Source organism: Notothenia rossii (genome assembly GCF_949606895.1).
Source record: "Notothenia rossii genome assembly, chromosome: 2".
NCBI classification, from domain to species: Eukaryota; Metazoa; Chordata; class Actinopteri; order Perciformes; family Nototheniidae; genus Notothenia; species Notothenia rossii.
The window spans coordinates 12542651-12569587 of record NC_136904.1 but is presented as its reverse complement, the minus strand read 5'-3'; the positions used below and the strand labels follow the sequence as shown (position 1 = coordinate 12569587).

At 41.2% G+C, this 26937-nt stretch overlaps 1 protein-coding gene across 2 annotated transcripts in view; it reads left to right on the top strand.

Moving 5' to 3' along the window:
- slc7a9 (solute carrier family 7 member 9) overlaps positions 1 to 12236 on the top strand; it is a 14080-nt gene extending 1844 nt beyond the window's left edge. For both annotated transcript variants that reach the window (XM_079664337.1, XM_079664338.1), the window contains exons 3-13: positions 879 to 1026; positions 2531 to 2773; positions 3043 to 3168; positions 3259 to 3358; positions 6384 to 6428; positions 6572 to 6695; positions 7148 to 7251; positions 7501 to 7597; positions 7864 to 8013; positions 10002 to 10176; positions 10296 to 12236. In XM_079664337.1, coding sequence (XP_079520463.1) covers positions 879 to 1026; positions 2531 to 2773; positions 3043 to 3168; positions 3259 to 3358; positions 6384 to 6428; positions 6572 to 6695; positions 7148 to 7251; positions 7501 to 7597; positions 7864 to 8013; positions 10002 to 10176; positions 10296 to 10354 — 1371 coding nt within the window. In that variant the 3' untranslated portion in view covers positions 10355 to 12236. The remainder of the gene's footprint in view (positions 1 to 878; positions 1027 to 2530; positions 2774 to 3042; positions 3169 to 3258; positions 3359 to 6383; positions 6429 to 6571; positions 6696 to 7147; positions 7252 to 7500; positions 7598 to 7863; positions 8014 to 10001; positions 10177 to 10295) is intronic.
- Positions 12237 to 26937: the final 14701 nt, after the last annotated feature.

Sequence of the window (26937 nt, the reverse complement as noted above, 5' to 3'; positions counted from 1 at the left end):
TGCACCCTTAATAATAACAAACAAACCTAAGACCTAAACACAAATCCAGAATTTGAAGCTACAGTATGTGATTTAGGATACTTCTGGCTCATCAAGCAACTCATCATTGCACATTCACATCCAGGCACACAGAAACATGTCCAATACTAACCTGCATTTTATCTTTCATTGGTCATATTTAATTACACAGTGTACAGCCTGAGGGGTCAACATGTCCCTAAGGAAGATGAAGGCTATCTGCTACTTTAGGTTAGCGCAACCTTGAGAATGTGCTCTCCGCCTGATAACCAAAGGTATGACACTGATACTTTCTAGTCGATTAGATACACAGAGATCGACCGCATTAGATCTCCTCATGACGGGTTCCACTGGAATGTTGATAATTTAGCCGGATTGAGTTTTTCAAATACTAACAAAACATTCAAAGTGTATGTGTTTTGACAGACAAAGCCGAACAAAAGAAGCACACAAGTTAAATGAAAACGATGCAAAGACCCATTAGAGAGGGAAACAGTTCAACAGAGCAAAACAATAAAAAACATGCAGCAAAAATAAAAAAAGCTATAAAACAAAGTAAAAGATGTCTATGAAAGTACAAACAAGTCTATAAAAATAGGTTTTAAGAGGTGGCTTAAAAGAGATGACTGATTATACAAGCCTTATCTCCTCACTCAGGTCATTCCAAATCAATAATTGAAATAAAAGTGAGTGAAAGCTTTCCTTATTATACATAGAAACTTTATCATAATGCAAATCCCACAATGTACACTATTGCTAGTCAAATCGTGTTTTCTAAATTTCACTTCAAATACAGCATTCAAGAGGTTCAACCACATAGAGGGTATAACACTTCTCTTATTGTCTCTTCATGTGTTCAGGTTGGTCTTTTAAGTGGCATCTGTCTGATTGTGGGGACGATGATTGGCTCGGGCATCTTCATTTCTCCTAAGGCTGTTCTGCTGTACTCTGGAGCGGTGGGCCCCAGCCTGCTCATCTGGGCGGCCTGTGGCGTGTTAGCCACTATGGGTGAGAACGGCATCTCAAACAATATGTCTCTTTTATCAGCATCAGATGATGATGTCCCTATACTTTGATTTCTGTCTCCAAATAGAGAATGGCTCAGAGATTAACAGAGCCCACAACCCAAGAGAAAATGCTACAAAACAGATACATAAATAACAACTGTTCTTTTGATAAAATACAAATTAATCTTTTAGGAAACCAATGTAAGATATTGCTCTATGTTTGCTACTGCATGGCACATTCTAAGATACTTTACTTGATGATATTAAACAATGACCTTTATAGGTAAACCTTGATCCTAATCTATGATATTAAATACTCAGATTGTTGTTATATACTCTTATTGACAATAGCTCAATATCATAAGAAATAAGAAATATTGATGGAAATCATAATATTGTGTTGGAAGATGTTAGGCCATCGGTGTTTTTTAAATGAGTTGCTTTTTCAGCAACCCATTTTGTAGTTGCTACTTTTGTAAAACGTTGTACAGTTATGGTTACTGTTCCTCTAAATGTATCCCTAAACCCATATTTTGAGTGTATGAAATGCACAATAAATGTAAGTTTAAAATGAAAAGACTAATTATGCTTGAATATTATTAGTTTTGCTTTCTCAAAAGTGTCTATAGATTTCGGCCTACTTGTGTTATTGTGAATCCATGATAATTATGTGGTGAAAATAATGACAGCCTTCTTGATGTTTTCTTGAAGCACATGGAAAGTGGTAATGGAAAACCGAACACAGTAAACTGTCAACAATTGCTGCAATTCAATAACTGTTGAGTCAGTGTGTTTTGGAACTGAACAACAATGATTTAGGTAAATTGGTAAGATTCCCCAGCTACTCTTTAACGGCTTTGTAAACAAAAAGTGTTTTTGTGGGTTTTAGTAACTCAGAATTCAGATACGCCTGACTTAGTGATGAGCTTGAAGGTAGAACATATTAATGTTTATCGAGTTGGTTTACAAGTTTAACAAACTACATAGTAAAAGTAGAACAATCTATGTGATAAACATTATGAGCTGAAGTGATTTGTTTCCCAAGCGATTTTGAACCAGTCTACCTGACCACTCCTTCTTAAACCACAATAACATTCCAAGGAAGATACTGGATCTAATATTATCTACAACATTGACTCATTTAAAGTGTTTTGTTACGATTCCTTTATCGGATTTCCATATGGACTTCCATCATGTGGGTTGCATCACTGCTGGATCTGATATTAATATTGACTCATTTGTTTTCATAATTTGTATTTAATTTATTTATATTCATTCTCATAAGAACTACTAAGTGTGTATTCCCTCTATCATTTTGGTTGAATTATTTTCCTTGAGCATAAACAATGATTAGATTTTGAGTGTGTGCGTAGTATGCGTTTAGACCCAAATTCTGACCTTTTCCTTGCATTTTCTAACAGAACAATTATAAAACTCCCCTTGTTTGATTTACATATCTCCTCTTTTCTTAGTCTCTGTGTTTGTGTGGATTTGTGTCTTTACAGGAGCTCTGTGTTATGCTGAGCTCGGCACCATGATCACCAAATCGGGGGGAGAGTATTCATATTTATCTGAGGCTTTTGGCTCCCTCGTAGCCTACCTCTACTCCTGGACCACTGTTATGGTGCTGAAGCCCTCGTCCCTCGCCATCATCACTCTGAGCTTTGCAGAATATGCCTCCACTCCTTTCTACCCCGGCTGCACTCCCCCTGTCATTGTTACAAAGTGTCTTGCAGCAGCAGCTATATGTGAGTTCACTCGTTTCCTTGTGACTAAACGTTTAATAGCAGTAGATTACGCATAACTTGTAGATTACACATCTAAAGGTGTTGTAATAAATGTTGTCTTTTGTTAAACAGTGGATCAAAGTAGGGTAGGGAGTTGGGGAGTCTAATAGAGAGCTAAACATTTAACTTACTTTGTTAGCTGGCCAGAAAAAACTATTCAACAATTAAAGTTAATTTCAAATCACTAGGTTGTTGTGCTTTATATTCCTGACTTTTTTGTGTCTTCTCAGTTTTGATCGTCATGGTCAACTGTTTAAGCGTTAAGCTGGCGAACTACGTACAGAACGTCTTCACTCTGGCCAAACTTTTCATCATTCTTATCATAGTGGTAGCTGGCATGGTTATGTTGGCACAAGGTCAGTTTCCTTTATATACAACTCTTATTAAAAAAAAATGTGTATGCAGAGTTTGATAACAATTATGTACTGTTCTGTATTTGTGTACAGGAAACACTGAGAATTTGTCAAATGCATTTGAAGGCTCATCAATGTCTGTTGGAGCAATCGGACTGGCATTTTATAACGGGCTTTGGGCTTATGATGGATGGTAATTATTATACTTCACTTATTATGCTTATCTCTAAAGCATTGCATTGTTTACTTTTCAACTCATACACAAGCCTTTTACTGCTACATGTCTTTATATAGGGAGCACTGTGACTCTACTCATCCTCTCAGCTACTCTTCAGCCTTGTGCTCTTTCTCCCATTCTGTGAATTCAACCCTCAAACAACCTTATTATTATCTCCAGGAAAGACCCTGTTTCACAGTTGCAACAGTTAATCAACAGGTATTCTATTTTCTCACAGTAATGAGATGCCATGTTGTTGCATGGCAGAGACTTGAAAGTGCGGTGGGGCCCAGTGAGTGGCAGCTGCTCCCCCAGCTGTTCACTCAGTTGTCGTGCACACTAAACGCATGCAGGGCAAGCGGCAACCTCCAGGTCTCAAAAGTTAAGCCAATGCGGAAGTGCCGTAAACTTGCTTTCTATTTAATGGCCATCAGGGTGTGGCTAAACTGGTTGCAAAAAACAGAGCCTTTTTGTATACAGAGTCTATGAGAAGATTATCCTACTTCTCACATGATTTATTATCCCAATCATTAGTTTATTGTCTTCTTCAATAAAGAATGATGTTCATTTTGTATAGTTATGGTCTCATTTAAAATAGCGGATAAAGCATTATGTATAGGGTGTATTTCTCTTTCGTCTAACAAAGTTCACAGTATTTCCAGTTAAAAGAGTTCGTTGTTACATTCTGGTGACCTCGGTAAATATTTAAGCAGAACAACATTCCTTGTCTAGCATTCGGTTGCACTTCCACCCTCTTGTGTCACTTCTGGTTAAAAAGGGACAAGATTGTGTCCGTTTTGTAATCATATTATCCTATTCATGAGTGGGTCCTATTACTGGGCATGTGTTTTCATTGTATCATTGGGGTTTCCACATCAATGCTTTAGTCTGCAGTGCTGTGTGACGACCTGGGAGATTCTTTAGTTGGCCTCACTTCAAATCCTCCTGGCACTGGAGTGTGTGGCTGTGCATCGTAGCCTGACTGATGTTCCTGTCTTTGTAATGTGTAGGGTCAATTTGGGAGGCCCGGATGTACATCCTTCAACCCAGTACATTTTTCTGAGGGCAACTGGAAAGATGGCATCATATGACCAATGCACTTTCGTTTTTGTGTTATGTTTGGATCACAGCAGGGGTTTCATTCCATAACCTTTCTAATCAGAGATCAAAGCTCATGTGATATAGCACATAGCACACCAAAATACCATGTCCCTGACATTGAATGCAGTGATCCACTGCAGGAAAAACTAGGTCGTTCTGCGTGGTGGAGCAAGGCCATGCACACAGGGCCGGCCCTTGGCACTGGCGAACTAGGCGGTCGCCTAGGGCGCCTGATTTGGAGGGGCGCAGCGCTGGGAGAAAAATTAATTACATTTTCATTCTGCCTAATTTTCTGCCCTTGATGTAATACATTTACATTAATAATTGAATAGTAAACAGTGTTTATGGGTGCAAAGGGTGTTTACTAAACACCCTTTGCACCCCGGGAAGGCAACATTTTTGCGCTGTTAGGGATGAGAGTGGGGGATGTTGACTTATCAGGCGCCCGCAGCTCACAGCCAAAGTGCGAGCGATCCTCCGAGCGAGCAAGAGAGAGAGAGAGGGCGCGCATCGCTACCGCGGATTGTTGTTGGATTGAGGCTGATAACTACAGCTCAGTGAGGTAAAGGACTCTGAGTGTTTAGATAGTTCACTTTAGTCTAAGTCAGTGGTTCCCAACCTGGGGGGCGCCAAAGATCGCAGCGGGGGCGCCAGGCCTCAGATGATTTGATGATTTAATTTCTTTTTACATATAATTGTAACGCAATACATGATTGTCACTAAAAGCCTTGTCTCTACATTACAATAAAATATATAAAAAAATTGATTAATTAATACAAATTCAAGTTAGTAGCTATTATAGGCATAAAAAGACAGAAATGTATAATTCTTTCTTTAATATAAATGTTTCTTCTGCGCGTAAAGTGTCCAAACCGGGCTTGTCTGGATAAGCGCATTTTTAAAACATAGTTATTGTCCATGCCGGTTTCAGTTGGATTATTTGTCACAGTTGCTCTGATCAGATCGGTCTCCTCCATTTTGTAGATTATTTACGACTTTTGAATCCACATAAACACATCGGCAAAACCCGGCTTACTTTGAGCATGTGTTTTAAACAGTTGAATCCCTTTGTGAATTGTTTCCACTTGCGCCGTCCTTTAATTTCTTCATACAGCGGGAATCCAAATGAATTAATCCTGAGTCCAATAACCATCAAAGTCACTCCAATAGTGCTCCTTAATTACGCTTTCATCCTCCTTTAACAAAATACATCACGTCTCAAACGGTTTGGTCACAATTTATGTAAATAAATATTTCCAAGGCACGCCTTGGAATATCCTTTAAAACTGGAGATATTAAAAAAAATGCATGAATAAATAAATGTTAACAAGGTAAAATAAGATATGATGAACAACAAAAATAAAATATGTTACATGTATTTGTTATTGGCTATGGTAGGTTATGTTCACATACTTATTTGATTAGTAAAATGTAAAACGATCTTTTTCATATGGGTGTTTTAGAGTTGTACCCCCTAGATCTAGTCTCTAGTAATTCTGCTCAAAGTGCACCAGATTGAAGCATTTTACTTTAAAATGTTAAAACAAATCTTTCCGGGGGGGCATACCCCCGAACCCCCCTAGAGGATCTGACGTCCACCCCCCAATTAAAACATCTTCATACAATAATGAATATATTTGAAACCTTCTTTATGTATATAACCAACATTTCAATACGTTTCAGTTGTTGTGGTGTATTGGTCTTTTGTAGAGATTTTTCATTTATTCTTTATATATTCTATTGTGTATTGCTTGGAGGGGGTATTGCATATATCAGTGTGCTGTTCTGCAGAGGAGAATGATCAAACTCATTACTGTAATAAATGCACTATCGTTGTTTGAATTTCTCATTTTTGGTAATACACAACATTAAGAAATGGCACATTCTCCTTGTTTTTAAGGAATCAACTGAATTTCATTACAGAAGAGCTGAAAGACCCATTCAGGTAAGACACATAAGTTAAGTCTAAACTGTTTTTTTAAATTGCAAGTAGGTAATGGTCATTAAACAAAAAGCAGCATTTCCTTATGTACTGTAGGCTACACACTCATTGCACATGAGTAAATATTTTCTGTCAATTCATCTCAGGAACTTACCATTGGCCATCATCATTGGGATCCCTTTGGTTTCTGTGTGCTATGTGCTGGTCAACGTCGCTTACTTCACTGTTCTGAGCCCCACTGAACTGCTGTTGTCTCCAGCTGTTGCCGTGGTAAGAACCATAGATGGTTGCCTTGGTTATTGAGAAAATGAGATCCAAAGAGTTTAAAAAAGCTTGTAATGACTTATTAGCTGTGTGGTGTTAAATAGGGAATTATCTTTTGAGGATTTAGACCTGCCTGTATCCAATCGTTTTTCCACATATACAGTACTTTGTAATTCAACATGTATCTTTTCAACGTTTTTTGTATTGCTATTTTATTGCTATTGAGATGTTGACATTTTAAATGTTTATTTTATTGTCTTTTAATTTTATTGTACAGTGCCATGTCTTTTTATGCTGCAGAAAAACAAAAAAGGGCCAACTTGGGATCAATAAAGTACTTCTTATCTTATCTTATAATCTTACTGTATGTAAATGTGAGATTTAACCTTAGTAACAGCTCAGTATTTGTTTTTTGTGCTACACTTTTGTTTCTTAAGGATATGTTTTTGCCTCCTTAGACTTTTGGAGACAGAGTCCTTTACCCTCTGTCTTGGATCGTTCCGCTCTTTGTTGTCTTCTCTACATTCGGCTCTGCCAATGGAAGCTGCTTCACCGCTGGCAGGTAAAAAAGACAACTGTCACAACATTTATGAAACACAGAAGCAAAATGAAAACATTGTTCTGTCTGTGTGAATCTATGTGCTGTGCATATTTAAGAAGGAAAGCACAAGTAAACAGAGTTCAAAACGTGACAATACTGATGTGTATTGGATGTGGAAACACTTTGACAGTCAAGAAACAAAAACTCAAGAAACTCCAAGAAGAATAAACAACTGAAAAGCAACACATTTCAAATTCTCTTTTCTCACAGACTGGCCTATGTGTCTGGTAGAGAGGGTCACATGGTGAAAATCTTATCCTATATAAGCCTGAAGCGCTACACTCCAGCTCCTGCTCTCATATTCAATGTGAGTCTTGCATATTTTATCAGACCCCTTGTACTTTTCAATTTGGTCTTACATGGTCATCTGTCTTTTTTCAACATCTGCATGGTGGTTCACACTGTATTGAGTACAGTTTTAAAATGATGTAAGCCTCTTAAAAAACGTTCTGTAATTTTACCAAAGGCTACATGATTGTTGTATTATTCAAATGTATATAAATAATGTATTGACTGTGTTGTTTCCATTCAAGTAAACAATATATTTATCTGTTTGGTTTCTCTCTGTTTTAGGGTATTTTGGCTAGTATCTACATTATCCCATCAGACATCAACACCCTCATTAACTACTTTAGCTTTGCTCAGTGGGGGTTTTATGGCCTGACAGCACTGGCTCTCATCGTCATGCGTTACACCAGGAAGGAGCTGCACAGACCAGTGAAGGTGAGGCTTAAAGTGTTTTAGGATATCTTTTTAACTCTCCTGTTGTCTTCGGGTCAAATCTGACCGATTTACTACTTTCATCAATCATAACTTTTTTGTTTTACATTCGATTGCGTTAAGGCTTTATGATATCCCTCACAGTAGACATTTGAACATATACAATTGTTGATCACCACTTTCATTACATTTTGGATGATTTAGTCAACTTTGTAACACCCATGGTGTTCCCCGTCAAAAATGAAAAAAAGGAATTAGTAACCATACGGATCAGATAAAACACACACACACACACACACACACACACACACACACACACACACACACACACACACACACACACACACACACACACACACACACACACACACACACACACACACACACACACACACACACACACACACACACACACACACACACACACACACACACACACACACACACACACACACACACACACACACGCGTTCTCTAGATGTGTTCCCCCCCTTATGTGCCCATCCCCCCACATGGATCATACCTGGCACACGCAATGGATGATTTAGTCAACTTTGTAACACCCATGGTGTTCCCCGTCAAAAATGAAGAAAAGGAATTAGTAACCATACGGATCAGATAAAACACACACACACACACACACACACACACACACACACACACACACACACACACACACACACACACACACACACACACACACACACACACACACACACACACACACACACACACACACACACACACACACACACACACACACACACACACGTTCTCTAGATGTGTTCCCCCCCTTATGTGCCCATCCCCCCACATGGATCACACCTGGCACACGCAATGGATGATTTAGTCAACTTTGTAACACCCATGGTGTTCCCCGTCAAAAATGAAGAAAAGGAATTAGTAACCATACGGATCAGATAAAACACACACACACACACACACACACACACACACACACACACACACACACACACACACACACACACACACACACACACACACACACACACACACACACACACACACACACACACACACACACACACACACACACACACACACACACACACACACACACACACACACACACACACATACACACACACACACACACACACACACACACGCGTTCTCTAGATGTGTTCCCCCCCTTATGTGCCCATCCCCCCACATGGATCACACCTGGCACACACAATATGTACAGTTTGAAAGGGTGTTAAATGAAATGTGGTGATGATTAATGTTTTTTGTGTTAAGGTAATAGCAGTTAAAACAGGACCGGTCAAATTTGACCGCGAACACCAAAGTCAGGGGGGGGGGGAATAGGAGGGTTAAAGCTCATCTTTTATTGGGTTTTGACTGAACAAGTTTACGCATTCAGGTGCTTTGTTAATTTGAATCTCGACACATACATTCAAACGACAGCAAAATGAAAATAATGTTTAGTAAGGTGGTGAATTTCATTTATTTTAACGTGAATTTGGGACAAATAAAAAATATAGGCCTACCTAGAGAATTGCACAAAAAAGATCCAATGTATAATACTTCTCATAGTTACTGGGAATTTCAAATACCAGGCCCAAGAATAAAGACAAAGTCTGCATTTTATTGAGATAGTTTTGTCCAGATAAATACTTCTCAATAGCGCGTTGAATACATCATGTATGGAGGTTCAGAACAACTTTTGCATAGCTTTTTTTTTATATCTCAACTCTGTGCAAAAGATCCTAGTTAGGTATTTTTCTTGGTATTATAAATAAAAAAAAATTGGTTGATTTTTGTTTTTCATAGGCTAAACATGTATTATGAAAGTGACCATCTGAAGCTATATACATACTTTAGGGGAAATAAACCTCTATTTAGCAAAACTTTTCAATTATGCCAGTAATATTCAATCTTATAAGGGAGTTCAGTTGGGTTTCACAGGGTTTAGAAGTACAGGTTAAGACTATAAAGTGGACCTTGTGTAATTTTGTGAGTACTTGTAGGTACCGATTTTCATGGCAGGCCTAATGGTGCTGGTGTCCAGCTACTTAGTCATGGCACCCATCATTGATAAGCCAGAGCTGGAGTACCTCTATTGTACTATCTTCATCGTCAGTGGACTTTTCCTCTACTACCCTTTCGTCCACCGGAAGGTCAACTGGGCACGCAAAATCATGAGTAAGTTGACTTTTTACAGACTCATTATTTCATGACCATCAGTTTAGCCTAAACAACAACCGAATGCAATTCCGTTTTTATGTTGTTCTGATGTCATTTAAACCTCCATTCAACTGCAGGACCCATCACCATGCATCTCCAGCTGCTGATGGAAGTAGTTCCTCCAGAGAAAACTTAATGAGAAGAGACAGAATTAACAGCGAGCTCAACTTCTGCAGTTTGTCATGAAACATGATAAGGCTGTTATTTTTAAAGCAGCTATGCACTTTGAACCCAGAGTGGATCACAACTAAACAATCACAGCTGACCTCTTTTGTACGGCTGCTTTACAACACTAGCAGGAGGTGAGCGGTGATCATTAACCTGCTTACAGGTGTAACATGAAACCATGGGTCATTTTGTTTCAGGGACGAAAGAAGAGGATTCTTGTTTCTAGAGATAGTTCTTTAGGAATACATTTGCTGTAATTATAATTTACTTAGAAGTACAAGACATTTAAAGTAAAGTGTATAGGAGTTTGTGAGCGGAAGAATTTGACCATATTGGCATATTCTCATGATGCCTCTCTCCACATGAACAAATACATCACTGACAAAGTCTTTTTTTAACATAAATAAACAGCATAAATCATTAGTAACTGTGTTTAATATTTCTTCATGTAAGTAATGTAGAATACACTTTCTCTAGGCAAAAGATCACTTGATTTAGAACTACTACAGGATTTAGATATGCATGAGCTACTCCTGTGGTTGTTAACTGAAACGAACATGGTTTAAAAATACTCTCACTTTTAAGTGCTGCATTGTGCTAGCTGGTGTTTATTAAATGTATTAATCGTGTTGCATAAACTGGACATGCAGTCAAGCAAATATTCCTACTGTGTTTTACTAACCTGAGCTCAGTGTGCTTTGTGAAGCTGAATGCCCTCTGTCAAGTATGAACTCACAAAGTATGGATACTAGGTATGTTTTGTTAAGGAATATTATGGAATATACAGTATTATGAACATCATCATGTAGACTTATAAAAGGATAACTACCTTTGGATGATTATGTTTACGGCCACAGTTCTGAGTAAGAGGGATACGATTTGTGATGACCGAGGTCTCAATTGTCCACCAGATGTCAGTACAGCATTGTTAAACAGAAAAGTAAAGGCATGGCGTGTCTCTGTGCTATCTTTATGATACAGTAGTAATATATTATGCATTAACGCATGAATATTTAATATTTCCAATAATATGTAATATTACTTTGATGTCATTGTGAGTAATAGTAGTCAAATGGTGAAGATGGGGACCACTATAGTCCTTACTGTTGTAATATGTGAACACCACCTAGGACGGCATGAGGAAATCTAAGTAAAAGTGCCATGCCCTGGCCATACATTGTAGGTTAATGCTGTGTTCAAAATCACAGATATGATTCATTTTTACTACTGCAGCTGCACTGACAGAGAACGTTACTGTAATGTTTCATGCATATGGATAGGACAAACTACGTTGTCATATAGAGTAAATTGCTAGTATATCAAGAAAAGCTTGCATAAAGTGCTGTACGACATACTGGTATTTTAATAATATGGCAATTAACTTTGTTTTGGGAAATTCTCAATCTTTTTCTCACATTCCACTGTAAAGTATGAGTTGTTTCATAAACAAAAACTGCATTTGGTCTTTGTTGCCCTCTAGTGGCACACAGTCTTTCCATACTAAGTACATCTTTTATATGAAATCCAGTGGTGTAAAAGTGAAAAATGTATACAGTGGGTGCTACTTAATCCACATTGGCTGTGATGAATGAGAGAACATGTTCAAGGACTCTGCTCAGCATCCTCTGCCAAATTAGGTTGGAGCTGTTTTAAAGAAACAGAATGTTGGTTGTGTTGCCTGGCCTGTTGCATTTGGCTCCTTTTAGACATGCACGGTGAAGAATGCAGAATCAAGTCAACTGGTCACAAAAACACTGATTATTTGTTAACAAGTTGCAGCACTGTCTTGAAAAGGGCCAGCTCAAAGATATAGTTGTGATTCCGTTGAAATAAAATAGCTGCAGCATAAATGCCTTGACTTTCTTTAATATCTCATCCTGCTATGTTTTTTGTGCTTTTTTGAAATGTTGCAATGAACAGAGACCAGGTTTTCATTTTGTTTCATCACTCTATAACGGGCACTGGGTCTCAGGATCAATGAAACCACAGTTTTAATTTTGGACACAAAAACAAAAAAGTAAAAAGAAACTCTGAATTTACAGAAAGAGAAGCCTTGTTGCATGTGTTGGTGCTTTTAAGATGATGAAAGATAATTCCCCATTTATTGTCAGGGGAGTTCAGGGATTAGATGACATTAAATAATTAGTCAAGTACGTTTTTTGTAGTTGTGACTATTCATGTTCACAGATCTATATTACACTCAGTAGATCACAGGGAAGTGTGAATTGTGGCTGTGTGGGATATGTGGGTGAATGTTCATGAATGACTCAGTGTGCCTGACAGTAGGAGGCATCATTCATCCGGCTGCTGATTGTGTGGGGTCGGGCAGAGGAAGCAGTTTACTGCTCGGTCCGATTTCATGAATAAAATACTGCTCAATTAATCAGATGCATAGAGATTGTGTATAAATAGTTTCACAATGTCAGGAAAAAACACACAAATCTATTTTGATAGGTTGTTGCTTTGGATCAGTGGTAGAAAAAGTACAGAAAGTTATAAAAAAAAACTAAATCATACATTAGAATTAAATTCAAGCATTCAAAATCCTACTCAAGTAAGTCCAAAGCGACTTACATACTCAATACTGTGGACAAACTCCACAGCAGCAATTTGGGGTGAAGTGTCTCAGGGACACAACGACAAGGGGCATGGGCGCATTGTACTATATATAAATATAATTGCACATCATACACGCAGGAAGTTCCACAGAACGGTAAGTCATGTTATAAGTGGCGGTGAGTGATGCTGACATACACAGTAAGTGTCATATGAAGAGACCGGCAGTAGCGCTCTGCTTGCACTCTCTGTGACTGAAGGAGCTGCTTAAGACCCCCACAGTCTCAGGGGGTGAGATGTTTCGTCCATGATTGACGTAAGCTTGACTAACATCCTCATCCCACCCACCTATGCAATCTAGCAAGCAGTCCAAGATGGAACTAGCCCTCTTAACCAGTTTATTGAATCTTTTCCTGTCCTTTCTGTCTTAGTGAGGAAGTCTATCACTATCTCTTTGCCTTGCAGGTGTTTCGGTGATGGTGATTGGCCTCTTACTAGTCCCAAAAGTAACCCAATGACATCCAATTATTGACTTACAAGTACTGTACCTGAAATTCGTACTCAAAGTCTGCCAACGTGGTAAAATATTTTTTAGATAGTATCCCAAAAATGGAATGCTCTTCCTCTGTCATTGTGAACTTGACTCACCCGCCGATAGCAGGAGCAAAAAGTCTGTTGTGCAATGAAATACCCGATAATCAGATGTATCAAACAGGTTATTGGAGTTAGAATCTTTTTAAGCAGGAAAAGGACATACAAAAATGATAACCTGCAGCCCAATCCTGAATGTACACAATCTCAACATAGTATACCCTTTTTCAGACAGTATATATCTATTTCAAAACGTTCCTAAAATGAGATGAACTGGTCATGTAAGCTGGCTCTGATATATTCAAGTTCAATGGATTCCTGTTTATAATAAATTATAGCTGGTCCTAATCAAACTTTGCATTAGTGGAGTGGGAAATTGATTGAACATTAATATGCTAAATATTCTGATGAAGGTGAATGTGCACTAGACACACACTTTCGGCACATATGCATGCCGCCTTGAATGGACGCACACATGCACTTACAGTACACTCAAATCCTCTTAATGGATAGACAGCTCTGATGAGCCCTCATCTACATCTTATTATCATCACATTACTGCACTTTTCCAATCAGTTAATGCATTAGCATTTTGAAAATAACTACGCAATCATTCAGCGACCTTTCCAAAAACTGATTCATAATGTGTCACTGATGAACATATGCTATAAATGAAATCTGTACTGTTCTGATTGTTTTTGAATTATTAGAAATAATGCTTCAAGACCTCAGTAAAGTGTTGAACCTGCAAAAGTTTGGATTTGATATTTCTTGTTCTATAGCTCATGGTTTATTTGTCATCCATTATATTTGACACTGTTTTGCTCCACTGAGAATTCAGCAATATTAAACTAGACTTATTGGTTAGAAAAACCTATAATTTCAGAGTCAAACTGTAAATATACTCAGCTTATTTTTGACACCTGAGGGCAGAGAACATTGAGTCACAGTGAAAAATACAATTCCTGCTGAGCCCATACAAGTGGGGAAAAAGAACCAAGTGTCACTTCATGCAGAGCAGTCTGTTTTGTCAACATGACCTGCTTTCCTCCATTGGAGGGCACACTTGAATAAGCAGTGGCAGTGAAGTGAGCCAGAGCCGTTTCATGTACACTGTGATCCTTTTACAGGAGAGGATCCACATCCCATCTTCCCCCAGACACATTCCCCAGATTTGTAGCTCACCCCCACCTGGCAATGCTCCCAGAAATTATCTGGCATTGCCTTTAGTGTTAAGAACATTATGAAAAAATGCTTTTCATTTGAATTATTATATTTCAAATGACTGTTCTCTCAAAAATGTCTCATTAATAACTGTGTTTGACAGCCTCTCTTGCCGCTCTGAATGCCTGTTTGTCTCCCTTTTTCAAGCTGGCCTCGTGCTCATTTTCTTAAAGAGAGATTATGTCATGTTTGCTGAATAACATCACTTGTGGCATTTATGGGATAATGTTGATTGCTAAAATCTAGTGTAACAGTATCAAAAGTAGGAAATGGAAACGTGTTATTTTCAGTCACAGTCATTTTTATCTGAAGTTTGCGAACAGTGGCTAAACTGTACGCCAATGATCCAGAACCTATTTAGGCTGAAGCACAGCACAGTGTTTTATTGCCTATAAATGTAGCATTTAATTTGTGAATGAAGATGAATGTGTCCTTTAGTGTTGCAAAAGTCACGTAGTGGTGCTTTAATTTACAGTATTGTGTAGGAGAACCGTCCAAAAAGGCCACATATTTATTTTATCCATGTATGATTCATTAATGTATCAACTTGGCCCTCTGAGCTGCCCTGTCTCTTTCTTTTCTCTTGTACGTTTATGTTTTTTTTTTACAGTAGGCCTACACATAAATTCATTAGCAAATTGATCACAACAGAAACCGGAATTTCAGATCGACGTTTTTTGTCCATGCTTGCTGTGCGTCCGTTTAATTTCTTTTTCAGTAAGCATTACGTCTCTCTTCCTGTACTATACATATCTTTCACTGTCTTCCTCCCCCTCAGCCTTTTTCTCCCCATCACACCCTGTCTCTTTGCACTCTCTCACACTTCCTCTTCCTCTCTCTCCCTTTCTCCTGCCAGGATTTTCTCCGTATTCCCTTTGATCTTCCTCCTCCTCTCCTCTCCTTGCCCTGTTAAGGCTCTTCACTAACTTTAATTGAGCAACTTAGAGATCACTGATCTCTAAGTTGCTCAGATCAGTGGCTGATGCTATCATAAACAGTCTTTAATATAAGGTATTTTCATGTTTTTGTGTATACATACCAAATGTATATGCACACATATGCACGGCTGTGATGTCAGGGATCGGGAGCGGAATTGAAATAAATATATAAAAAGTGCTGCTTGCTAATTGTGTTGCCGTGCATGCTCCGCTCTTGCACCCGCTGTAGTTTCTGGCTGTTTAGCGGCTCTTTGATCAGAAGATAGTGAAATGGTAGGGAAGCTAGTTAGGCAGGCTCCCCCGCATGATGTACGGGTGGCTCCACTACACATTCTGCTAACAGTGGGAGGCTCGAATATGTGTGTGTGTTTACGAGTGAAAGAGAGACAGAAAGAGAGGGAAGAAAAAGAGGCAGGCAGAGGTAAAGACAGATATTTTTGGTGAAAGAGATGAAAGAAGAGTCGATTAGAAAGAGAGAGTAAGACAATGAGAGGGAATGAGAGGGAATTTTGTCTTGACAGAGCGAGTGCAAACAGCTTTCACTGGCTGCCCGACAGGGTCCTCTCTGATGTGTATCCAGCCTGTGTGTAGGCTACTTCTGAACATTGCTGCTTCACAGTCGAGTCTTGTCAAAGGTGGTTTTCCTTATCTGTCAATGAGCATTTGGGCAACTCATATTTATAAAAAGAATCTACACACAGCAAATGCAATATATTACACCACATTGCCAAATGTTTTGCGAAAAAGCGAGAGGAATGACAAAAAGGACAGAGCTTGAATCATAATAAAAAGCAGGCAAAATCAACTGTCCTCCACTCTAGTTTTTCTTTTCAACCGACAGGATTGATATGCCATTCAGTTTTTATGGAATATAACTAGAACCTGGCCACCAGGAGGTTTCACTCTCAGATATACTGAAGAGCAAATATCCAAAGTCCAAATAGCCCTCTTATTCAAATCAATAAAGCTGTTTTAACACTTAACTGACTAATAGGTAATCCTGTTTTCTGATATAGGCTACCCCACCCAGAGCAAATCTACAAGCTGTGACATGTTGCTTGTCCTCCAGTCAATAACACCCGCCCTGCCTATCTAGGCATGGCATTAAAAGATAAGACAGACTCTCATTTATGGACAAATGTGTTCACATAGATTTCCCATACAATCCATCTTTAGCTTGTTGCAGAGAGGCTGCCTCTCATCTTAGCAGCCATGAATCAACTCTCTTTATCGACACATGGAGTAATGCGACCGCAGCTGGGTTTCGAGCATGCTCAGAGCAGGCTATGATTTGTTACTATAAATAAAGATATTATATTTGTAACACTGGGGCTGGATGGAGAAGTAACACCTTGGATAGAGATTAAGCCATACTGAGTTACACCCAACATAAATCAAATGTACTGCAAAACCACCCCACCTTTTCACCTTTAACATAAACAGGATTGTGTCTCGCAGATTATCAGAACTTCTGCTTCTTTGATGTTAGCCATGGGAAAATGAATTTGGGAGCTGCCCTTATGGCAGAAACTCTCTTTAGAGAGAAGGCCTTCCTGGAGACGTTGCTCTATCAAAGACGTTTTTCCCCAGCAATTTGACAGAGCTGTAGTGCTGTCCCTTAGTGTGAGGAACAAAGCCTGCAAAATATCCCTAGCCATGTCCCTTAGTGAATAGGAGAAGGGTCAAGAGCATGTCAAGTGTTACCTCTCATGCTAGATCTAAAATGTAATACAGGTCTTCACATACATATTAAAGATATCACACATGACAAGTGATACAACACCCAACATGTGATTGCACTATTCCTGGTTTCTTCAGTGAGCTGAATTTACTAACCCGTGTTTGATCCAGTGTCTAATTAATTCCTTAAGTTCTTGTGTTTATAGCAGGGGAGAGGAGAGAGGGTATGGTATGTTAGGAGAGGGGATCTTTCTTTGAAGTGGTGTTCTGAAAGTCTCTAGAGGACAACCAAGCCCGAGGCTGGACTCAGGCTGTGGGGAGAAGCAACAACCACTTCTCCACTGTGGGGCCAAAGTCTTACCATGGCAATATACACCGAATTACTGTTGTTATCTGTTTATTTTTAAGAATATACCCTCAGAAATGCAATGTCTTTAGGCGGAAAGAGGTTTATAAAGAAAATATGTGATTGAGATCAAGATGCAAACAACAGCTAAGCCTAAGCCTTTGCATTGTTTGGCCCTGCACTGGAATATGGGCTCTTAGCGCCACTGAAAAATGAGATTCTGCGATCCTCTGCGGTACACCCCTCCCTGTGCCTAACTAACTAATGAACTATCAGCTATCTATCTTCATTCCACCCAGGGCCCACTTGTCCTTCCCTGCAGACAGAAGCTGCTTCTTGGCAGGTCTTGCTGAGGGGAATCCAAACCTCCTGGCACTAAAGTAAAGTGTTGCATTCTTGTGAAAGTCATTTTGAGGTGAAAACAGGATTCATTGATGCTATTTCTGTTGCTGCAGACAGCACCATCAATATTTGTGAACATGAAACAGCCCTCATTCCCAAGCTAGAAAACAGACAGCTGTAATCATCTGTGATGTCTGCTAAATACCAAATCTAAGTTTCTTCAGTCATAACAAGTTGCAGATGTTTTGAGGAGTAAATGATTGTCTCAAGTGTAAACCTATTGATTGAGAATGATTTTAAGCAGCAATTTCGTGACCTATTGTATAAAACATACTCTTTTCAAAATTGATATTTCATAAGGTCCTCAGATTTCAATTTGAAAAGCCATCAATACTGTGGTGTGTACCTTTGGGGGTGGTTTAGTGTTAGACAAACATGCCTGCATTTGGCATTACCTGAAAAAGAGTCAATTCACATTCAAAATATTGTGTGTATTTTCTTTTTGTATTATTAGTGTCAAGGGGAGAACACTGAGGCATGAACTCAATTGCACGACTCAAAACTCAGACTCAGATAGCGTTTCAAAATAAAGACTTTACTGGAATTTGCACAGTAATAAAACAAGGAAAACAAAACCACTCTTTCGAGGAAAACTATAATGCGATCTATAGCATAGGTCCGTGAAAGGTCCGTGAAAAGGTCCGTGAGGTAAGCCGATACGTGGTCTTCGTGAGACAACAAACTGACAATTAACAGGAGGGAGCTAACACAATATATACACATGTAAAGGGGACACAGTTGGAAACAATCAGGGCGGGGAAAATAATCAAGGACGCAGGAGACAGAAAAGGGGCGGGGAGCGTGGAGGCCTGAAATGAGAGGAAGAAATAATTAAGGGTATAGACATAAAGCACAAGACAAAGGGACATGACAACTCTAACATAAAGAATAAACTTTCACAATAAGTTTCTTGGACATGACAGTACCCCCCCTTCTAGGGACGGCTCCTGACGGCCCAGGCTCCTCTGAGTTGAGGCGGTCAAAATCCTCAATGAGGCTTTTGTCCACGATGAAGCGGGAAGGAATCCATTGCCGCTCCTCAGGACCATAACCCTTCCAGTCAACCAGTAACTGTCGCCCTCTACCCCTTTTCCGACTAGCCAATAGTGACTTGACCGTGTAAACCGGACCTCCATCGATCATCCGGGGGGGCGGGGGGGGTTTGACGGTGGGAACCATAGCGCTCTCCTTCAATGGTTTTAATTTCCCTACATGGAAGGTGGGATGTACCTTCATGGCCCTGGGAAGCCGTAGTCTCACTGAGACTGGGTTTATGACCTTGGTGATGGGAAAAGGACCCACAAACCGGGGAGCCAGTTTTCGGGAGAGTACGTGGAGGGGAAGGTCTCGTGTAGAGAGCCAGACTTTTTGGCCTGGCTGGTATACAGGGGCTGGTCGGCGTTTTCGGTCTGCTGCTCTCTTAACCAGTTGTGAATTCCTGCAGAGTATCTTCCTAGCCGCAGCCCACACGCGCCGACAACGCCTGACCAGAGCGTGGGCAGACGGGACCGTGACCTCCCTCTCCGTGGCTGGGAACAGTGGCGGCTGGTAGCCATAAACACAGTGAAACGGGGACAGGCCCGTGGCAGAAGTAGGGAGGATGTTGTGTGCATACTCAACCCAGGTGAGGTGCTCGCTCCAGGAGGATGGATTCTGGGACACCAGGCAGCGCAGGCAGGTCTCCAGTTCTTGATTTAGGCGCTCTGTCTGGCCGTTAGACTCCGGATGATATCCAGACGAGAGACTGACCGTGGCACCGATGAGGCTGCAGAACTCCTTCCAGAAGCGTGACACAAACTGGGGGCCCCGGTCGGAGACAATATCCTTAGGGAAACCATGAAGCCGAAACACATTCTGCATCATGACCTCCGCCGTTTCCTTAGCTGAGGGCATCTTTGGCAGAGCAATGAAATGTGTCATTTTGGAAAATCTGTCCACTACCGTGAGAACTGTGGTTTTACCTCTAGAGAGGGGCAGGCCAGTGACGAAGTCCATGGAGATCTCTGACCAGGGCCTGTTGGGAATAGGGAGTGGTTGTAATAACCCTATTCGCGACCTGGAAGAGGTCTTGTTTCGAGCGCAGATAGGGCACGCCTCCACATACTCCTTCACCTCCTTCTCCATGGATGTCCACCAGAAACGTTGTTTAACAATGAACATAGTTCTCTTGACTCCGGGGTGGCAGGTGAGCAGCGAAGTGTGAGCCCAGTGGATCACCTGTGGTCGCTCGGCCTCCTGAACAAAAATCCGGTTAGGCGGGCAACCCCTTGGTGCAGGAGCTCCAGCATTGGCACGTATTACCTCCTTTTCTACTGGCCAAGTCAGCGCTCCTACCACCCGGTTCAATGGGATGATGGGTTCCGGCTCCTTGACTGCAGGCACAGGGTCAAACAGACGGGACAGAGCGTCAGGCTTGACATTCTGAGACCCCGGCCTGTAGGAAAGAACAAAGTCAAAACGGTTGAAAAACAAGGTCCACCTAGCCTGGCGGGAGTTCAGTCTTTTGGCCTTTCTGATGTACTCCAGGTTCTTGTGATCGGTCCAGACCACAAAAGGATGCTCGGCTCCCTCCAACCAATGCCTCCACTCTTCCAACGCTAACTTCACGGCCAGCAACTCACGGTTTCCCACGTCATAATTTCTCTCTGCCGGGGAGAGCTTCCTGGACAGGAAGGCGCAGGGGTGAAGTTTGTTGTCCTTCTGTTGTTGCTGGGAGAGGACCGCTCCCACCCCCTCGTTGGAGGCATCCACTTCCACCACGAACTGGCGAGTGGGATCCGGCATGGTAAGTATGGGGGCAGTGGTGAACATCTTTTTCAGCCGAGAAAAAGCCTCCTCAGCCTGAGGAGACCACACAAAAGGCACCTGAGGGGACGTGAGGACATGAAGAGGGGCTGCAATAGCGCTGAAGCTCCGCACAAAACGTCTGTAAAAATTAGCAAAGCCTAAAAACTGCTGCACTTTTTTGCGAGAGTCCGGGGTAGGCCAACAGGCTACTGCGCTAACCTTCTCTGGGTCCATCATAACCTGACCTGGGGAAATGATGAAGCCCAAAAAAGTGACTGTTTCCACATGAAATTCACACTTTTCAGCTTTGACAAACAACTTATTTTGGAGCAGTTTCTGTAGAACCAGGCGGACATGTTGTTTGTGGGTGTGAAGGTCAGGGGAGTAGATCAGAATGTCGTCCAGATAAACAAAAACGAAACGGTTCAGAAACTCCCTCAACACGTCGTTGATCATAGCCTGGAAGACTGCAGGAGCGTTTGACAATCCAAACGGCATGACCAGGTATTCATAATGTCCTGAAGGGGTGTTAAAACCCGTCTTCCATTCATCGCCCTCCCTGATCCTGACCAAATGATAGGCGTTCCGCAGGTCTAATTTGGTGAAAACCTTGGCTTCCTGAAGCTGCTCGAAAGCGGACGAGATGAGAGGGAGGGGGTACCGGTTTTTAACCGTAATGTCATTGAGAGGTGAGTAGTCGATACAGGGCCTAAGAGACCCATCCTTTTTGCCCACGAAAAAAAACCCTGCCCCTGCTGGGGATGAGGAATGACGAATAAGCCCTGTCTTGAGGGAGGCATCAATATAGTCCTTCATGGCCTCTTTCTCAGGTCCTGAAATTGCATAAAGTCGACCCTTAGGAATGGGAGACCCGGCAATCAAGTCAATAGCACAGTCATAGGAACGGTGAGGAGGAAGAGCCAGAGCTTTGGACTTACTAAAAACTTCACTAAGGTCGTGGTAGCAGGAAGGAACTGAAAGTACATCCGGAAGATATATTTTTGGGACTGTATCCTGCCTAACACTCCCAGTGTTACATCCCCTGTCAATCTCTGCTACCTGCTTAAAACAGAGATCAATGCAATTCTTTCCCCACCCCTCCACCCTCCCAGATTGCCAATCTATGTGAGGGTTATGAAGTTTCAACCAGGAAAACCCCAAAATGAGTGGATGTTGGGCTGAGTTAAATAAGTGAAAAGACATTGTCTCATGGTGGTTATCATTACATCTTACTTCTAAAGGCTCCGTTTGGTGAGTCACTTTAAACAACAGCCGCCCATCGAGAGCACTCGCTTCAAGAGGCTGGGGTAGAGGTTTAGTTTTTATGTCCCATTTTTTAACTAAACCCCAATCCATAAGACTTTCGTCCGCCCCTGAGTCAATGAGAACACCATGAGTAACTACATTGTCTCTGATTTTTACCTGGATCCGGGTCAGGGTGCGAGGAGGAAAGTCAGAGGAAGAGATCCGGCTCACCAACGTACTCCTCTTCATTGGTGAGCCTCCTCTTTTACCGGACAAGCCGCTTGTGGGTGTCCGCGCTGCCCGCAGTAGAAACACAGGCCTTCCTTGAATCGACGCTGACGTTCTGCCAGCGACAGCTTGGCGCGGCCCAACTGCATTGGCTCCTCCACGGAGCCAGGGGGCGCTGTTGTCCGGAACGCAGGTGGTGAGGGGTGACGGGGCCTCCAAGAAGAAGTAATATCCAGCGGCGAGCGTCTCCTCTGGAGAGGTGGATCAACCGCATCCTTGGATTTATTCCTTCTCCTCTCCGTCAAACGATTGTCTATACCAGGGGTCTCCAACCTTTTTTAGGATGAGAGCTACTTTCAAAAAATAAAACAAGTCGTGAGCTACTTTTACTCCTCTTTTTTTGTTTTTTGCAGTGTATATATTTAGCACATTTTAACATTATTATATGCTTACCTTTAACCTTTGTGTGCTGTTTGGGTCTGTGGGACCCGTTTTCAGTGTTTACTAAAAGAAAATGTATGCAATTTAATTATTTTAACCTGCTTTATTTGGGGGCATGCACCCCTGGGAAGATTTTTGTTTTTTAAAGTTGAAGTTAAATGCATCAATCTTTAAGCACAACATGAATTTATGGATACAGCTCTCAAAGCTCATATGAAAGGGAGCTGTATACTTTTCAATAATCCAAACATCTTTAGAACACACAGGGAGGCGTGTGGCGCAGTGGAGTAGTGCGTTGGTGTTCGGATCAGGGGAGCACAGGTTAAAACCCCGCTGCAGTCAGCATGTGGTTGTGTCCCCGGGCCAGACACTTCACCCCAAATTGCTCCTGTGGGGATTGTCCACAGTATTGAGTATGTAAGTCGCTTTGGATAAAAACATCTAACAAGTAACATGTAAAGAATATGATCACAACCAATAACAAATAATTTAAACTTGTTTATTTTTATCTTATGTAAGTTAGCATTCTTTATTTCTTTATGCATATTTTACTAATCACATAATTTTAAACTTTTTTTTTTTACTGTCTTATAGTACACATTGGAATGATTTCTTACTTTATTTTGTACATCTATATTAAATAGATAAATGTGTGCTCTCTCTAGCTCTCTCTCTCCCTCTGTCTCGCTCACTCACTCACAGAGGCTGTGTGCCCCTTTGGGCGATGACGGCTTGCGGTAAAAAAAAGAATAAACATATTTGTAAAGTGGGGGGACACAAACGGGATTTTGAAGAGTGGGGGGGACATGTCCCCCCTGTCCCCAGTGGAAATTACGCCATGCGTGTGTGTGCGTCAAGTGCAATAAATATATATGCAAGTTGCAACACACACAGAGTAAAACTCTGCCCCTCATGTGCTGTATAGGCTGGCATGACTAGGCTGTGTTCAATGGGGCTGATGTGTTGTGTAGATTCTGCCAGAAGGAAAATCACGGTTAAACTCCTTATGAAACGGTGAGCTGCCGCTCCACATTGCTTTTCTTCCCGACTGCAACGCTGGTCCCGCAAATCAAGCAAGAACGTGATTGGTCGATATTCATTGTGGGGGTGGGGGTGGGGGGAGGAGGGGTGTTAGATAGATATAAAGTTGTAGTAAGTAGATAGAACTCGCTATGATTGAGGTTTCGTTTATGCATAGGGTAGATTCTTTTAATTACATTTCTTTTTTTGTTGTGTGTATTTTTTATATGTTGGATTTGCTTGGCGAGCTACTTATTGAGAGCTTGCGAGCTACCGGTAGCTCGCGATCGACGTGTTGGAGACCCCTGGTCTATACGTAAAGCCATGGATATGACAGAGTCCAAATCAGCGGGCAGATCGAGAGGCGCCAGCTGGTCTTGTAAAGAATCCGAGAGACCGCTGACGAAAGCGTCAAACAATGCAGCGGAGTTCCAGCCGCTGTCGGCTGCCTTAGTCCGGAACTCGATGGCGTAGTCAGCCACACTCCGCTGATGTTGTCGCAGCTTGATCAGAGCCCGAGCTGCTTCCCTGCCCGGCGTGGTTTGATCGAAGGTCTTCCTCATAGTGTCTATGAAGTTTTCCAGAGACCCGCAGATAGGCGAGCCTCGGGACCATTCTGCCGTGGCCCACGCTGCTGCTCGGCCGGAGAGATGAGAGATCATAAAAGCCACTTTGGAAATGTCCGTGGGAAAAGCAGCCGGTTGGTGGTGATAGTGTAACTCACACTGCACGATGAACGGCCGGCAGCCTTCTGAGTCCCCGGAGTACCTTTCGGGTGGAGCCAGACGCATGGAAGCCCTGTGCGGCTCAGTAACCCGGTTGGGATCGAATCCGGTCACCGCTGGAACCGGAGGAGTCGTAGGAGGAGAAACAGCCTGCAGGTGAGTGAGCACACGCTGAACCTCTGCTGCCAGTAGATTAACTTGGGTCGTCAACGATGTTTGTAGTTCCCCCTGGCTGCTGGTTAGATCCTGCACTCCCTGCTGCATGGTGGCCATACGCTCCTCTTGTTGCCCAAGACGTTGGCCCTGAGAACGGATAGCGTTCTTAATCTGATCTGAGTCGGCTGAGTTCATTTTGATGGTCAGTTCGTACTGTCAAGGGGAGAACACTGAGGCATGAACTCAATTGCACGACTCAAAACTCAGACTCAGATAGCGTTTCAAAATAAAGACTTTACTGGAATTTGCACAGTAATAAAACAAGGAAAACAAAACCACTCTTTCGAGGAAAACTATAATGCGATCTATAGGTCCGTGAAAAGGTCCGTGAGGTAAGCCGATACGTGGTCTTCGTGAGACAACGAACTGACAATTAACAGGAGGGAGCTAACACAATATATACACATGTAAAGGGGACACAGTTGGAAACAATCAGGGCGGGGAAAATAATCAAGGACGCAGGAGACAGAAAAGGGGCGGGGAGCGTGGAGGCCTGAAATGAGAGGAAGAAATAATTAAGGGTATAGACATAAAGCACAAGACAAAGGGACATGACAACTCTAACATAAAGAATAAACTTTCACAATAAGTTTCTTGGACATGACAATTAGTCATTAGGCAGGTTAAAATGCATTGTTACTAACAGCAGGATTTTTTTACTTGTCAAAATAGAAGAGCACAGGTGCTCTGTTGTATTTAGAGCCTTTTAGAAAGACATGTCAGTGAGCAAGCATGAACAATGCCAGGGCCATTGAAACAGCACTGTATACTGATGTTTAGCATGTGACATGTTTTATGTAAGCAGGCTGTTAGTATAGTACAGTTAAGGCTTAGAAGTGTTTCAATTTATCTTGTGGAAATTGTTACCTGTGATGTTATTGCTCAATTACATGAATGAACCCTATTATTGGTATTCTTCCTTGTTGAACGATGATACTTGATAAACGGATGCCAAATTTCAAGGCCAGTTGTCAAGTTGTTTTTACTCTGCAGAGTAATAAATTGTTGGACAAACAGACTGAAGGACATCCCATTCGACCGGCTGAGCCAACATTGACATCCTAGTTCCAGCAAGGAAGAGCCAAAGATCATTTAATAATCCAAAAACATTTCTTCTGGAAGAGACTCTGCTTTGTAGGTGTATTGGCTGCATTCCATTGAGGATATTGTTTTCCTATGAAAAGTCATAATGTGAAAAACATTACAATAAACCTTTTCTCAAAGGGGAAATTTAGACTTCATATATTTCAGAGCGAAAAAAGCATGCATGGATCACAGTAACTGCCGACTGGGACATTAAGATGCAAAGTGACAAAAAATTGTTGAAAGACATGCAAACTTCCACAAGATAGGATCACAGAGATACACAAAAATTACTAGGAGGAGTTTAAAAATACTATGTAGTAGTTTGCATCTCAATAAATTACTAAAAATGTGAGATGTTAACCACCACAGAGATGCAAAATGACTTAAAGGAGACACACAAACCAGTTAGAGCCACACAATGAATACAAAGAGATACAACACAGAACACACCATGCAGCAGCATGTTGTGTCTCTTTTAGACTGGTTAGGTGTGTTGTGCAAGTTTTCACAGTGTTATAATTTACTTACTGTAAATCGTTTAATAGAAATGCTCCATATTAAACTTTGTTATGCATGTCACATGTGTATTGTGACATAAATCCGCCAGCAAAACATGTTATTTAAAGCACCGGTCATCAGTAATGACAAAGCTGGAATGTTATTACTACTAAATGATGGTTTCGGTTTAACAATAGCATATATGAGAACGTTTTATCCATTAAGACTTCATGGATAAAACGTTCTCATATATGCTATTGTATAAGCATAAGATCACTTTTCTATTTGTACTTACAAATAGAAATGTGATCTTATGCTTCTTTAAATGTATGCCTGCTTACAGTAGGCCTACTACTGAATGCTGTACCACGGAGTTGTGGGCTTTCTAGTTGTAGGAAGATAGTTGTGTACGGATCATACCAAGTTAGCTAAAGTAATTATCATAATTAAACCTTTACGGAATCCAAGATACACTTAACCCTGTGTAATATCTGAAATCATTTAAACTGTATTATTTTATTAATCTCTGTCACGTTAGTTATCTTTTAACTGTGCAGTTACCGACACA